The sequence below is a fragment of the Littorina saxatilis genome, linkage group LG2, assembly GCF_037325665.1.
Source record: "Littorina saxatilis isolate snail1 linkage group LG2, US_GU_Lsax_2.0, whole genome shotgun sequence".
In the NCBI taxonomy this organism is placed as follows: Eukaryota; Metazoa; Mollusca; class Gastropoda; order Littorinimorpha; family Littorinidae; genus Littorina; species Littorina saxatilis.
The window spans coordinates 4,480,915-4,494,716 of NC_090246.1; the positions used below are offsets into that span (position 1 = coordinate 4,480,915).

Below are 13,802 nucleotides of genomic sequence, written 5' to 3' on the forward strand. Positions count from 1 at the left end.
GAAATACTCTATGTATGCAATCCTTTTTTTATTCCCTGTATAAGAGGCAGTGACACAAAGTCATTGCGTTTGGGACAACATTTAGGATCATTTCGCTGTCAATTCATTAGTACAATAGCACAAGCTTTTGGGGTTAGTTTCTTTTATTAGTATCAGCAAGAGTTGCCACGCAAGCTTGGTTTTAGAATTGAGTATCAACTATAAACCTATCGAAAACTTTGAAATGACATGCTGCTTTCATCAATTTAGCCAGTTATCAAATGTTCTTTAGGAAATCGAATTAATGAAATTCCCTCAGATTAAATAATGCTAATGTGAGGATGAACAAGTCAGATAGCGCACTCACACAGTCAAGCAGGCATATAAAGCAATGTTATGTTTCTTTTGCTACTAATTCGCACAGCAATTGCAGTGTTGCAATGTTACGTTTCTTGTGCTACTTATTCGCATAGCAATTGCAGTGTTATTTCCCTTTTGTCAATGTTTGAGTTGTGAAATAGCAGTGTTACCTCCCTTCTAATGTATTCTTCAATGGGAGCACCTGAACTAATGCCACAGTCTGGTTATTTGTAACGAACAGACGCATGGAAACTTCCCGATAATACATTGCACCTTACTTACTGAGATAGAGAAATAAACAATGTTTCTGCAAAGTTGTTCAAAGATCTTGAAAGACTTTCCAATCCCTTCTGTCCACCACCTGAGGCAAAATCAAAGACTATTTTTCTAGCAAAAGAACTCTGTCTGCACCTGAACCATTCAAAGTTTCATTTTGGGTATCAAATATGGAACTGTGTAAAAAAGAAAGTTAATCCAAGAGAAAACGAAAAACGAAGAAAGAAAGAAATCAGAAGCTAAATAAAACAAATAATAAATTAATAAACAAATAAATACTCCACTCCGATACCCATTTCTATGTGGGGAAAGAAATGCAGGAGGGGAAATCTACTGGAACTCTGGGAGAGGGTGAGAATATGAAGGCTGAGGCAAAAGATGGGGAAAAGGTTGATAACTATAGGGTAGAACGATGTCGTTGATTTGTCACCCCAAAAGTCACAAGATTTGGAAAACACAGTGAAGGCAGAATAACACTTGAATCGTAAATTCAGAGATCAGTTCTACACTTACGTTCCTTATCTCTCTCTACGTCTGTCATTATCCTGACTGCAAACAGAAAGCACAAAACATCAGCCCCAGGGAAAAAACCCACACCCAAGAACATGAAAAACCCGAACTCCAGACCAATCCAGAAAGTGTGTTGTATGGTTTCCTTTAATTTCGGCTGCTTCTAAATTCGACTGGCTCAAGGCAGAGATATATCTATGCTCAAGGTAACTGTCTATTCAAACAAGCAAGCAGTAGTTTCAAACTAATAAACAGTACTTGTTCATTGTGTTGTTGTCAATCAAATTATGTAAGAGATGAATGATAAACCTTGTGTTTAATGTTTCATGTGAAGTACGCATAACTAGAGTAAAGGACATTAACCGAATTAAGATCTTCTGTTTTTTTACAATTAAATGATCTGAAAATTTAGTGTGAAAATGGACGACAAAAATGTGCATGTACTTCATCCATTGATTCTGAGAAAGTGTCTAACACACTCATTGAAAGTTTAATGTATGTATGTGGACATGCACATTATTTTGAAATATTATTCTGATTTGATATAATAGTACATGCTTTAAATTTAGAGTTTAATTTATGTTGAGTCAGCATGTACAAGTTAGTGGTAAGGCTCATTAAGTTCCAAACATATCACTCATGTCTCTTGTAGTTAGATTCAAACACAGGCCGTTAGTCTTATTGTCAAAGCAAGTCGCACACAAGGGGAGAGAACTGGGGATATCGGGGAGGGGGAGGTGATTGCTGGGGGCCAGAGCCAAGAGGTGTCTAAAGTGCAAAGTTTTGTGATTGATTTCCAATTTGTGAAAGACATGGTGGGGGTGAAAAAATAAAAATGATCTGTGACTGAGCCTCTTGTGTCAGATTGAAAGGGATAGTATGTGTGCATCATCTAAAAGGTACCGTGATGTGTGCTCTTAGGAATGCAGAGTGGAAGTGGGGGGGGGGGGGGGGGCATGGAAAGCAAGTGAGAAAGTGAGTGGGTGGGAGACAACTTCAAAAGGAATGAGGGGGGTGTAAGTGGTTGGGGGCGGGGGGGGGGGGGGGGGGGGGGCATGGAAAGCAAATGAAAAAGTGAGTGGGTGGGACAAATATAAACTTGTGTAAGGAAGCAGTGATATTTGTGAATAGTGAATAAGAATTGTTTCCACAGCGCGGCAAGCATGGAAACCAGTGTTTAGCTGCCGTGGAGCTCTGGACAGGAAGAGGTATAGAGATATAGAGAATACTACATGGCTTGCTGTGTCGTACCAGATTTACACGAGTTGTTTTTTAAAATATTGAACTGCGAGCGAAAGCGAGCTGTTCACTATTTGAAAAAGCAACGAGTGTAAATCTGGTACGATACAGCAAGCCATGTAGTATTCTGTTTATCCTACATACTGTACTTACGTTTATTTTACTGAAAATGTCCTGCAGTCGAGGCAGCTAAATTGAAGACGCTTGTTTTGGAACCTCGATCTCTTCTAAAGCCTCGTGCAATCTATTACGTCAAAGCAAAGAAACGTAACTCTGAAAGTGTGGCGTGACGTGTTAGTTCTAAAAATTCATCGAGGGTAATTAGCGAGCGCAATTTTTGTTTCTATAATGACGATTGTCTCAGTGACTTTGGCATCATAAGGAGTGGAAAAACAGGTCCCTGTCAGACTTGCTTGACATGACCTCATTTACATGATATACACACGTGTGATTATTATCTCACGGGTGTCTCTCTCATGTATGTAGGATAAAGGGGTATTTCACAGCACAGCTCTACCCTGCCCCAGCCACCAAACAGTAAGCGTGTGGATAAAATGTGGAAAAAATATGGAGAAAAACACCCCGTTAGCCAGTGAGGAGCAGGTGACTGATTAGTTAGTGAGTGAGGAGTGCAGGTGATTGAGCCATTCCAACAGACACAGGCAGTGAAGTAAACAACATATAGGCACCTGCTTTCTCGAAAATGGAGTCTATCATATCATTTATTCCAAGCCGATCTGGAAAAGAGACAAGCAAAGTGCCAGAGGCTTCTGTGCAGTAAGGTTGGACCCAGCCAGTCAGGGGTCGTGCACTTATGCATATTCATGATCCATGTGATGATATAATTGTTGTTTGTGATTAGACACAACAGCAAGAGACTAAAGACATATAGTTGTGAAGCGGCACTCTGCATACAAAATGTCAAATGCCTGGCATTTCCTGGCAGAAATTTCACACATTTTAAGTAAGGCAAAGCGATATCAGTGTAACAAAATAAAAAAATTAAGTGGAAAAGAAAATAGAATATAACTATAAACATTGAAATTGCGGATCTGATGCCCTGAAACAAGGGCAGGTAACTGAAGCACTCTCAAATATGGTTACATCTTCAAAAAACATTTTGGAAACAAAATAAGGAACTAGTAACTGTTGGTACAAGCGCTAACAGTATAATATATAGAATGAACAACTCCAAAACCCAAAGAAACTACCCACTTATGTCAAGACTAAGAAACCATAAATGCAATGAAACATAAATGAAACTGCGAAAGGATATTGTGCAATCTGTAAAGCAGACTACCTAAATACCAAACTGCAAAGTACCACTCAGTAAGCCAAACAAGAAATCCAGCACACACACTCTTTTGACTAACATCTTCAATCTTGTTTTTCTCATATCATCGACACATAACTAAAGGGGATCAAATATAAAAATGTGAATAAATCGCTAGTTTTTGTTCAAATAGATTTTTGTTTTGACAATCTCTACTCTCAATTTTCCTAGGCTAAGAAAAACAAGTTGGTAGAATAAATAGACATATCTGATTAATTGAAGGGAGAAAATGGTGTTGCATTTCCACAGTAAAGAAGAATGTTGAGTTACACAATGGTATAGCATAAAGTCGAGAAACATCAGCTTTTCCCCAGTGCCGGGAGGGTGGGGGCAATACTTAGATTGTTTTTGCTTTACAGTGGACCACCCTCCTTGTAAGTCGAGAAACATCAGCTTTTCCCCAGTGCCGGGAGGGTGGGAGCAATACTTAGATTGTCTTTGCTTTGCTTTACAGTGGACACCCTCCTTGTAAGACTCCCCAATTTAAGATTCCCTCCCTTTTAAGACCCTATTTTCTCAGATTTCTTGATCATAACCTGTGTAAATTTACCCCCATTTTAAGACTCCCTCCTTTTTAAGACCGGATTATCTCAGATTTTTCGGAGGTCTTAAAAGGGGGTTCCACTGTTCGTTGTTTTGCTTCACTAACACAGTCAACACAATCTTGACAGATGATACAAACTGTTCTTTGTTTGGCTTCACTAACACAGTCAACACAATCTGGACAGATGATACAAACCACTGTTCTTTGTTTTGCTTCACTAACACAGTCAACACAATCTGGACAGATGATACAAACCACTGTTCTTTGTTTTGCTTCACTAACACAGTCAACACAATCTTGACAGATGATACAAACCACTGTTCTTTGTCTTGCTTCACTAACACAGTCAACACAATCTTGACAGATGATACAAACCACTGTTCTTTGTTTGGCTTCACTAACACAGTCAACACAATCTTGACAGATGATACAAACTGTTCTTTGTTTGGCTTCACTAACACAGTCAACACAATCTTGACAGATGATACAAACTGTTCTTTGTTTTGCTTCACTAACACAGTCAACACAATCTTGACAGATGATACAAACTGTTCTTTGTTTTGCTTCACTAACACAGTCAACACAATCTTGACAGATGATACAAACTGTTCTTTGTTTTGCTTCACTAACACAGTCAACACAATCTTGACAGATGATACAAACTGTTCTTTGTTTTGCTTCACTAACACAGTCAACACAATCTTGACAGATGATACAAACTGTTCTTTGTTTTGCTTCACTAACACAGTCAACACAATCTTGACAGATGATACAAACTGTTCTTTGTTTTGCTTCACTAACACAGTCAACACAATCTTGACAGATGATACAAACTGTTCTTTGTTTTGCTTCACTAACACAGTCAACACAATCTTGACAGATGATACAAACTGTTCGTTGTTTTGCTTCACTAACACAGTCAACACAATCTTGACAGATGATACAAACTGTTCTTTGTTTGGCTTCACTAACACAGTCAACACAATCTGGACAGATGATACAAACCACTGTTCTTTGTTTTGCTTCACTAACACAGTCAACACAATCTGGACAGATGATACAAACCACTGTTCTTTGTTTTGCTTCACTAACACAGTCAACACAATCTGGACAGATGATACAAACCACTGTTCTTTGTTTTGCTTCACTAACACAGTCAACACAATCTTGACAGATGATACAAACCACTGTTCTTTGTCTTGCTTCACTAACACAGTCAACACAATCTTGACAGATGATACAAACCACTGTTCTTTGTTTGGCTTCACTAACACAGTCAACACAATCTTGACAGATGATACAAACCACTGTTCTTTGTTTGGCTTCACTAACACAGTCAACACAATCTTGACAGATGATACAAACCACTGTTCTTTGTTTGGCTTCACTAACACAGTCAACACAATCTTGACAGATGATACAAACCACTGTTCTTTGTTTTGCTTCACTAACACAGTCAACACAATCTTGACAGATGATACAAACCACTGTTCGTTGTTTTGCTTCACTAACACAGTCAACACAATCTTGACAGATGATACAAACTGTTCTTTGTTTGGCTTCACTAACACAGTCAACACAATCTGGACAGATGATACAAACCACTGTTCTTTGTTTTGCTTCACTAACACAGTCAACACAATCTGGACAGATGATACAAACCACTGTTCTTTGTTTTGCTTCACTAACACAGTCAACACAATCTTGACAGATGATACAAACCACTGTTCTTTGTCTTGCTTCACTAACACAGTCAACACAATCTTGACAGATGATACAAACCAAATGAATGAATACTTCTAGTAGTGGAACTTGTCGGGGGTGGGAGTGCTGAGGTTTACACTCTGTGCAAAGTTCTCACGTCTATTCAAGCAGCCTGACAGTACGACTGACACAATTAAAAAGTGCAACAAAATATACCCAGGACTCTGCTATTAAGCCACACCGTTACATTATGTGTGGAGGTTTTGATACACAGGAAAACAACATCTCCCACATAGGAGGTGGAACGATGTGGAAAACTGGACACATAAACATGAAAGGTAGGGTTATATGTGTCCAAAGTTATGTGTCCAAAGTTACCTTCTTTCTTGTCCGTGCGGTGTAAACTCTTGTACATCTGTTTGTACCAGTCGTGTTGGTTTTCCTCCGTCACATTCTGACACACACAAAAACATACACATGATTATGCTATGAACACTTCATTGCTGAAACAGAAAATTTGGCCTGAGAGAAATACTTTAAAACATGTCTCATCAAGTTTGTAACCCACTTCAAACCCAGTGCGACTTTTATTGCCTTAACACTATTGTGACTAGCATTGCCACGGCGTTAACGTCCTGCCTGCCCAAGCTTGCCACCAAGAAACTTCCCAAAAAACAGTAACTGTAAAGAAATCTGTCTAGCAAGCTTGAATTAAGTCCAATCACCACCAAATTTTGTGTACTAATTAAAAAATGGATGCCCAGTTCAGTCGTGCTATTTATAAGTTTGTCACGCGATTTGTTTTAGCAAAGGGGGGGTGAAAGAGGGATAATTTGTGTTTTTTAACGTTTTTTTGTGTGTGTTTTCTTTTCCACTGCTTTTTTAAAAGTTATTTTTTAACAGAAAGTATTATAAATAATTTTATAACCAAACAAGGTGTAAAACCTATGAATTAGCTGAAATATTGTTAAAATTCTACACAGAAATAAGGAGACAGTACAAAGAAAAAAACAAGCAAATCCCGCATTCACTCACAGCATCCTGACTCAAATGAAACAAAACTGTGACACTCACCAAATGATGTCTAGGTAATCCATATTGAATATAAGTCACATTTTCACAACAAAGTCCCAACTGTACACCTATGAACATTTCCAAAAGGATTAGGAGGCTCCAGCCATCCATTGTTATCAGTGCTGCCACGCCCCCCTTGCAACTACACGGTTCCAAGATCCATGCAGTACCACCCTACCACGTGTAGTTTGCCGACTCATACTAGCAACAACAATCGCTTTCTTGAGGCGAAAACAACACGTCGGAATCATGATCTACAGGATCCTCAAGATCCAACATCCGGAGAATCTCCTCCCGTGACAAGGCTCGCCTTCGATTCATTTTTTTTGTTCGAAAAAACCACTCAAATCTTCTCTAATTTGCACATGGCGAAAGAGCAAGTCACGTGTATCAAGGGAAACAACTCAATTTATTGCAAGCTTCAAAAACCGGGAAGCAATCACGAGTCGTGTACCTTGTATGTCTGTTACTCAAATAGTCACTTCCCGTCCGTGGGCGTGTCAGCGCTGTTACTAATTTAGTCACCTCCCGTCGCGAAAGTGTTAATCTGTATGCAATGTGGTGATATATGCAATGTGGTAATCTATGCATGAAAACAGTGACGTTATTCAAGACATTTGGTCAAGATGCTGTGATTGTGTAGCCAGCAACAAAAAACATCCCCTCTTTCGTGTCAGCTTGCATAACTGTCGTCCTTCCTTTCTTTTTTCTGCTTGTCATTAATTAATTGTATATTTAAATATTTGATCAGAATAAGGACTCAATCTTTGAGCCGTCACCACCTTCCTGTTTAATAAAATGCAGTCTTTCTCACGACAGCCTGGTCAGCTTCAAAGAAGCCAATCTTACCCAAGTGTTTTACAATGCCAGATTTCACATTCATTTGACATCCCCTGACACTGGCTTTATAACGTTACCTTTCTAAACGCTAGTGGAACTCCCTCTGTATCCATGTTCTTCAATCTTATTACCCAAGTGCTTTAAAATGCCAGATTTCATATTAATTTGACATCCCCTGACCGTGGCTTTATCACGTCAGGCCAAACAAAACTGAATATATGTAGGTTTAGGGTAACATGACCACAAAAAAAAAAGGGTTGGTAGGTCGGTTTTTTTCATTTTTATTTTTTATTTTTAGACTCGGTATGGTTTGCAAAAATGTGCCAGAGGTTTTTGTTGTTGTTTTTTGAGAAATGAAAAAAAAGTTTTAGGGTCAGTGGGAAAAAAATAGGGTCGGTCGGGTTACCCAAAACCAAGATATATTTTTGTTTGGCCTTACCTTTCTAAACGCTAGTGGAACTCCCTCTGTATCCACGGGGCCTTACCTTTCTAAACGCTAGTGGAACTCCCTCTGTATCCACAGGGCCTTACCTTTCTAAACGCTAGTGGAACTCCCTCTGTATCCACGGGGCCTTACCTTTCTAAACGCTAGTGGAACTCCCTCTGTATCCACGGGGCCTTACCTTTCTAAACGCTAGTGGAACTCCCTCTGTATCCACGGGGCCTTACCTTTCTAAACGCTAGTGGAACTCCCTCTGTATCCACGGGGCCTTACCTTTCTAAACGCTAGTGGAACTCCCTCTGTATCCACGGGGCCTTACCTTTCTAAACGCTAGTGGAACTCCCTCTGTATCCACGGGGCCGATGCCTTCGTAGACGACCGGTTTGTGTTCCACGGTTTTTGTGGTGATGGTTTTCTCCTCGGTGGGCATGCTATAGAAGGTGTCGGTGTGTTGCTGGTTGCCGTCCACCGTCACCTTCTCCCCCAGGTACTGTGCTCCTCTGGGGATGTGACCCTCTGCAATGAGTTAAGGCAACGTTTTACTGCTGGTCTCTTTTGAAGGGGGTGACAAGGAATATGTTGATAAGAGCAGTGAAATAATCATTGGAAATGGTTAAATAGGGAACTTTTCATTGATGAATAAAAAGTACTCTGTGTGTGTGTGTGTGTGTGTGTGTGTGTGTGTGTGTGTGTGTGTGTGTGTGTATGTGTGTGTGTTTGTGCACATGCATGTGCACACATGCAAGCATCTGTGCTTGTGCGCGTGCTCATGTTCAGTCATGTGTGTGTGTGCATAAACCAGCATGTATGTATGTGAGTTAGAAAGTGTGTACGAGTCCTGACACAACTGTTTACGCCACGACATGACAGCACAGACATTTTACTGCATCTTAAGATCCTGATACTTTTACAGCCACTTTCAACCACAAATACAGTAAAAAAAAAGTTACAGAAAAGGCTTTTCTCAAGTTTACATATTCTGTGTCTTGGTAACCAGAATTGAGCTGCAGTTTCTGAATATGTTTATGAATCAAAAGCAAATGTCTACAATATGTCTGCAGAAATGCTCACAAAAAGAAAATCTTCTGCAATCACAGCTACAAGGGAAGCATCTATTTTCTTTTAGACTAAAAATGCAACATAAGACCATTGTAATGTGTGGCTCGCAAGTAAAGAACTGCGCACAAAATATCTCGTATTATCTTGATGAATATAATTCAGCAAAATGTTGAAGATAACGCAGAGACATCAATTAAAATCTGTGAATTTACATGACAAATCTATGGTCTGCAATAAAATGGAGGAAAATAAAATGAGTCATTAGTCTCACTACCTACATCTTGACAAAACAAAAAATCTGCCAAAATTCAATCGTGTGAAGAAAACAAAAACACGGCACAAAATAACTATGAAAAAATGACTATGAAGAGAAAAGTATGAAGGTTGAGAGAAAACAGATTCCACTCTTTGCTATTGTTATCATTCTACCAGGTTGAACATTGAGCTCTGCACGGAACAAACTGAACAGAACATAACCGGCATGACAGGTGTGTCATTCTGTCTACTGTTAGTATCATCTGCATTCAAATGTGACAACATTGTTTCATGTAATGGGAAACCCACAAGCATACTGAATAGTCACTTTCTATAAGCACAACATTTATATTCCATAACTTTCTTTTTTTTAGAGACGACAGTCAAATTAAAACATGAGTTAATGCAAGACCCATCTGTTGTTAAACACCAATGTTGAGAGCTCTCTGTCTGTCTGTGGTATTAATACAACTGGATGGATCAACACATTAGCTCACTCTTGTTGGGGATGTTGTCATCATGGAGTAAAATGTAATACACACTGACACAGAGAGAGAGAGAGAGAGAGAGAGAGAGAGAGAGAGAGAGAGAGAGAGAGAGAGAGAGAGAGAGAGAGAGAGAGAGAGAGAGAGAGAGAGAGAGAGAGAGAAAGGGAGAGAGAGAGTGAGAGACAGAGGGAGAGAGAGAGAGAGAGAGAGAGAGAGAGAGAGAGAGAGAGAGAGAGAGAGAGAGAGAGAGAGTGAAAGAGAGTGAGAGAGAGGAGAGAGAGAGAAGAGAGAGAGACAGAGACAGATAGAGGATCACAGAAAAACAAGGAAATCAAAAGTGAAAGTAAATTCACAGAAAACATTTCAACCAAAAATTAAGCTAAGGAAAACCAAAATAACCAGAGTACCCTATTTTCCGGGTCATAAGGCGCTTTTTTTCCTCCAGTTTGACCCCTGCGCCTTGTATGGGCCTAATCCTAATCCGTGTATGAAATACGAAAAAAATCAAAGAGACCGCCTGAGTACCAGTCAAACAACTTGTGATAATGCATGTTTCAGCTACTAGGTACTACCCTTGCCAAGTTTCCTCTCAAGACATCAAAGAGACCGCCCCATAGGTTAATAAACTCGGTCACTGACCCCGGTGCAGGAAGTGTTTCCTCTCTCAGATATGACAGGGGAACCACCTCTCATAGCTAAAACTGGGTCATTGACCACTGGGAAGAAGGTCAATGTCTATAAACAAGGCATCACAATGGACCTGCCTTTGATCTCGCCGCACACACAGAGCACACATATTTCCACTCTGTATTCTTCCTTTGATGTGCGGCGTATTTTCATTCTTCCACCGTTTGTTACCGGTATACTTTTTCAATTTTGGTGCGCCCTATCGGCCCCCCTGCGCCCGATGGGTGACTGGATTACAATTTTTTTTTTAAAGAAGGGGGTGCGCCTTATGCGCTGTAGCGCCTTGTAACCCGGAAAATACGCTATATAAAATGCTAAGATTACAAAAACTAAGATTACAGGTACCTGATGTAGAAAAGACACAAAGGTAAACAATGTTCAAGAGTCATGAAGGACAGTAAATCCCAAAACGAGCTATCTAGCTGAAATGATTAGTAAAAAAAAGTAATTGTACTATGAAATAATTAATCAAAAAACAACCGTATCATAAATAAACGTTGAACAGATAGAGACTGAAAGCTAGAAAAGGAAAAAGAGTTCTTTTTTTTTAGAGGCAATTTGTGCATAATTCCCTGATTTATTGTATCTTTAGTTATCTCTTATGCATTATTGAGCAATTAGCCAAATCATTTATTTTAAGGACATGGATTTACAGAAAAATGCACACTTTTAATAGCAGACGAAAGTTAAGATCTCTAAAAGTTCCCCTCTGTTCAATGTCATGCTTCAATGAGCGCTTCTGGGGTGATAAAGCGAGAAAACTCCTGTGATCTTGCCGCGAGGTGGCGCCAATTACCAGCCGAAAGAAAGAAGGGGCATAACCTCACCAGAACCGACGATTGTCTGTTTACCGTATAAAATGAACGACTTACACACGAACTGTTACCAAACCGATATACAGCCTGTTCCAAAAGAAACGCAACCAACCTGTTTCCAAAATCAAAGTGCAAAATTTATTTCGCAAATAATATTTCATGAAGTTACATATTTCATTTTTGGTACATTTCCAAATCACAACATGTGGAACAAAACAGGTTTAACAATAAAAGTGGAAAACAATGACAATTGAAGCACAATTTATGTCCCTTTTCTGACGCAGCTGTCTTTTCTGCGTTTAATAACGGATGTGTCCTCCACCAGCGTTTCTTTTGCAAATAATATTTCATGAAGTTACATATTTCATTTTTGGTACATTTCCAAATCACAACATGCCAATAGCACGCTCTCTTTCATTTTTAGACAAACGAGGCATTCTGCCGTCAGTCCAGCTGAAGAAGTCACTGCTATTTTCTACTGTATTGCCAGCTCAGTTGAAACTTGAGTTGTCCCTATGTCGTCACGTATGTAACTTCATGAAATATTATTTGCAAAATAAATTTTGCACTTTGATTTTGCAAACAGGTTGGTTGCGTTTCTTTTGGAACAGGCTGTACATATGCTATTTGGGACCAATGCAAGTTTTTTTTTCTTTCTCGTGTGATCTTGCCACGAGGCGCCAGTTACCAGCCAAAAGAAAGAGGGGGCATAACCTCACCAGAACCGCCCATTGATTTCATCACATTTACAAATACAAAGTACGGATACATCAGACAGTTTGTGATCCAGCCCAAAGCGACCCACCATAGCAACATGACATACCCCCAGTGTGTATGCGCTGTGCAAAGAAACACAGACAAGCGACACAGAATGAAACACTAATGTTTTACCTTTCACTTTGTCGGCTTGCATGAATGAGAGAGATTCCCACCACATTAGAAACGACTCGCACGCTCAATGCACGTTAGTACACACCAAGAGAACCAAAGTTTCATCACTGATACTCTACAAACAGAATGGGGATGGTTGCACTAATCCACATAGGCATGGTTTGGTTGTTGGCCTCAGAACTCTGAAGTTACGATGACATATGACCATGAGTTTTTAGTTATGATGTCATATGACCATGAGCTTTCAGTTATGATGTCATATGACCGTGTTTTTCTTTTCTCAGTTGCGAAGACATCTGATCATGAGTTGCTTTTTCCAGTTGCGATGACACCTGACGATGAGTTTTAAAAGGGATGATACGTGACCATGGGATGATTGTGATGGAGATGACTCTATGCAAGCGGCAAGCAGTTGTACAGGTAACCCAGTGTGTGGTTATTGGGCCAAGCGGTCAGACAAACATCTTACCCGAAGACACCATGATAGGCTTCTTGCTGCCTATATGGTTAAAGTTCAAATCCCCCTGGGTCTCATTCTCTGAAAGAGCAGGGACATGCAGGCAATGCCGGTAATATGGTCTGTCAACACTCTCACCACCGTGGGCAATGCAACGAGGTACGTACTGTATGGCTGTATTCATTATAATACTGAGGCAGTAAACGAGTAATAGACTGATGTTTAACAGCAAGACAGCCTGAAAGATTTAGATACGCAGCCATAACAAGAATACCAACACAAGTTACAAATGAAAGTATAACGGGAAATACCATTTTTAGACATATTTACATAAAGGGTCCGTGAGAAGGTGATAGATCCGTTCCCAAGAAAGAAACTATACCTATCAGATCATTCCAGGATTCTAAAGAAAAACTTTACAGTATGCATTACGAGGATTACACAATTCCTTTTTGGTTGGATTTCAAAATTATGATCTTTGTTGTGTATATTTGTTGAAACAATACTTTCTTCCCATCAACTCTTTTGAAAGACATACCGGTTCATTATGTAACAGCCATCCAGTAGAATACAAACTCCCAAAATAATGAAGTTTGAAAATCACAAAGCACTCTTGAAAAAGTCAAACTTAAGGCCAACTTCAAAACGCATATAAGTACAGAGTCAAAAACCAAGAATTGTACGTTGTTTTTTAATTGTTTTTTGATTCTGAATTTTGGAACGTTAGCAGTCTACCTGTTGTTGGAGTTTTGCATAGAAGTACAGACAACAACCCTGACACAAATTGTCCTTCAACCCTCCCAACCTGCCAAAATCCAATCCAATCCACTTTCACGACCTTAATTGACC

General features: G+C 39.6%; 1 protein-coding gene across 1 annotated transcript in view; it reads right to left on the reverse strand.

Annotated features, from left to right (window-relative positions):
* The window catches only part of LOC138960467 (uncharacterized), a 143,433-nt gene that overhangs the window by 27,428 nt on the left and 102,203 nt on the right, over window positions 1-13,802 (reverse strand). Inside the window, exons 14-16 of the mRNA XM_070332375.1 lie at window positions 12,966-13,034; window positions 8,621-8,817; window positions 6,324-6,399 (exon numbers count right to left, since the gene is read on the reverse strand). Coding sequence (XP_070188476.1) covers window positions 6,324-6,399; window positions 8,621-8,817; window positions 12,966-13,034 — 342 coding nt within the window. The remainder of the gene's footprint in view (window positions 1-6,323; window positions 6,400-8,620; window positions 8,818-12,965; window positions 13,035-13,802) is intronic.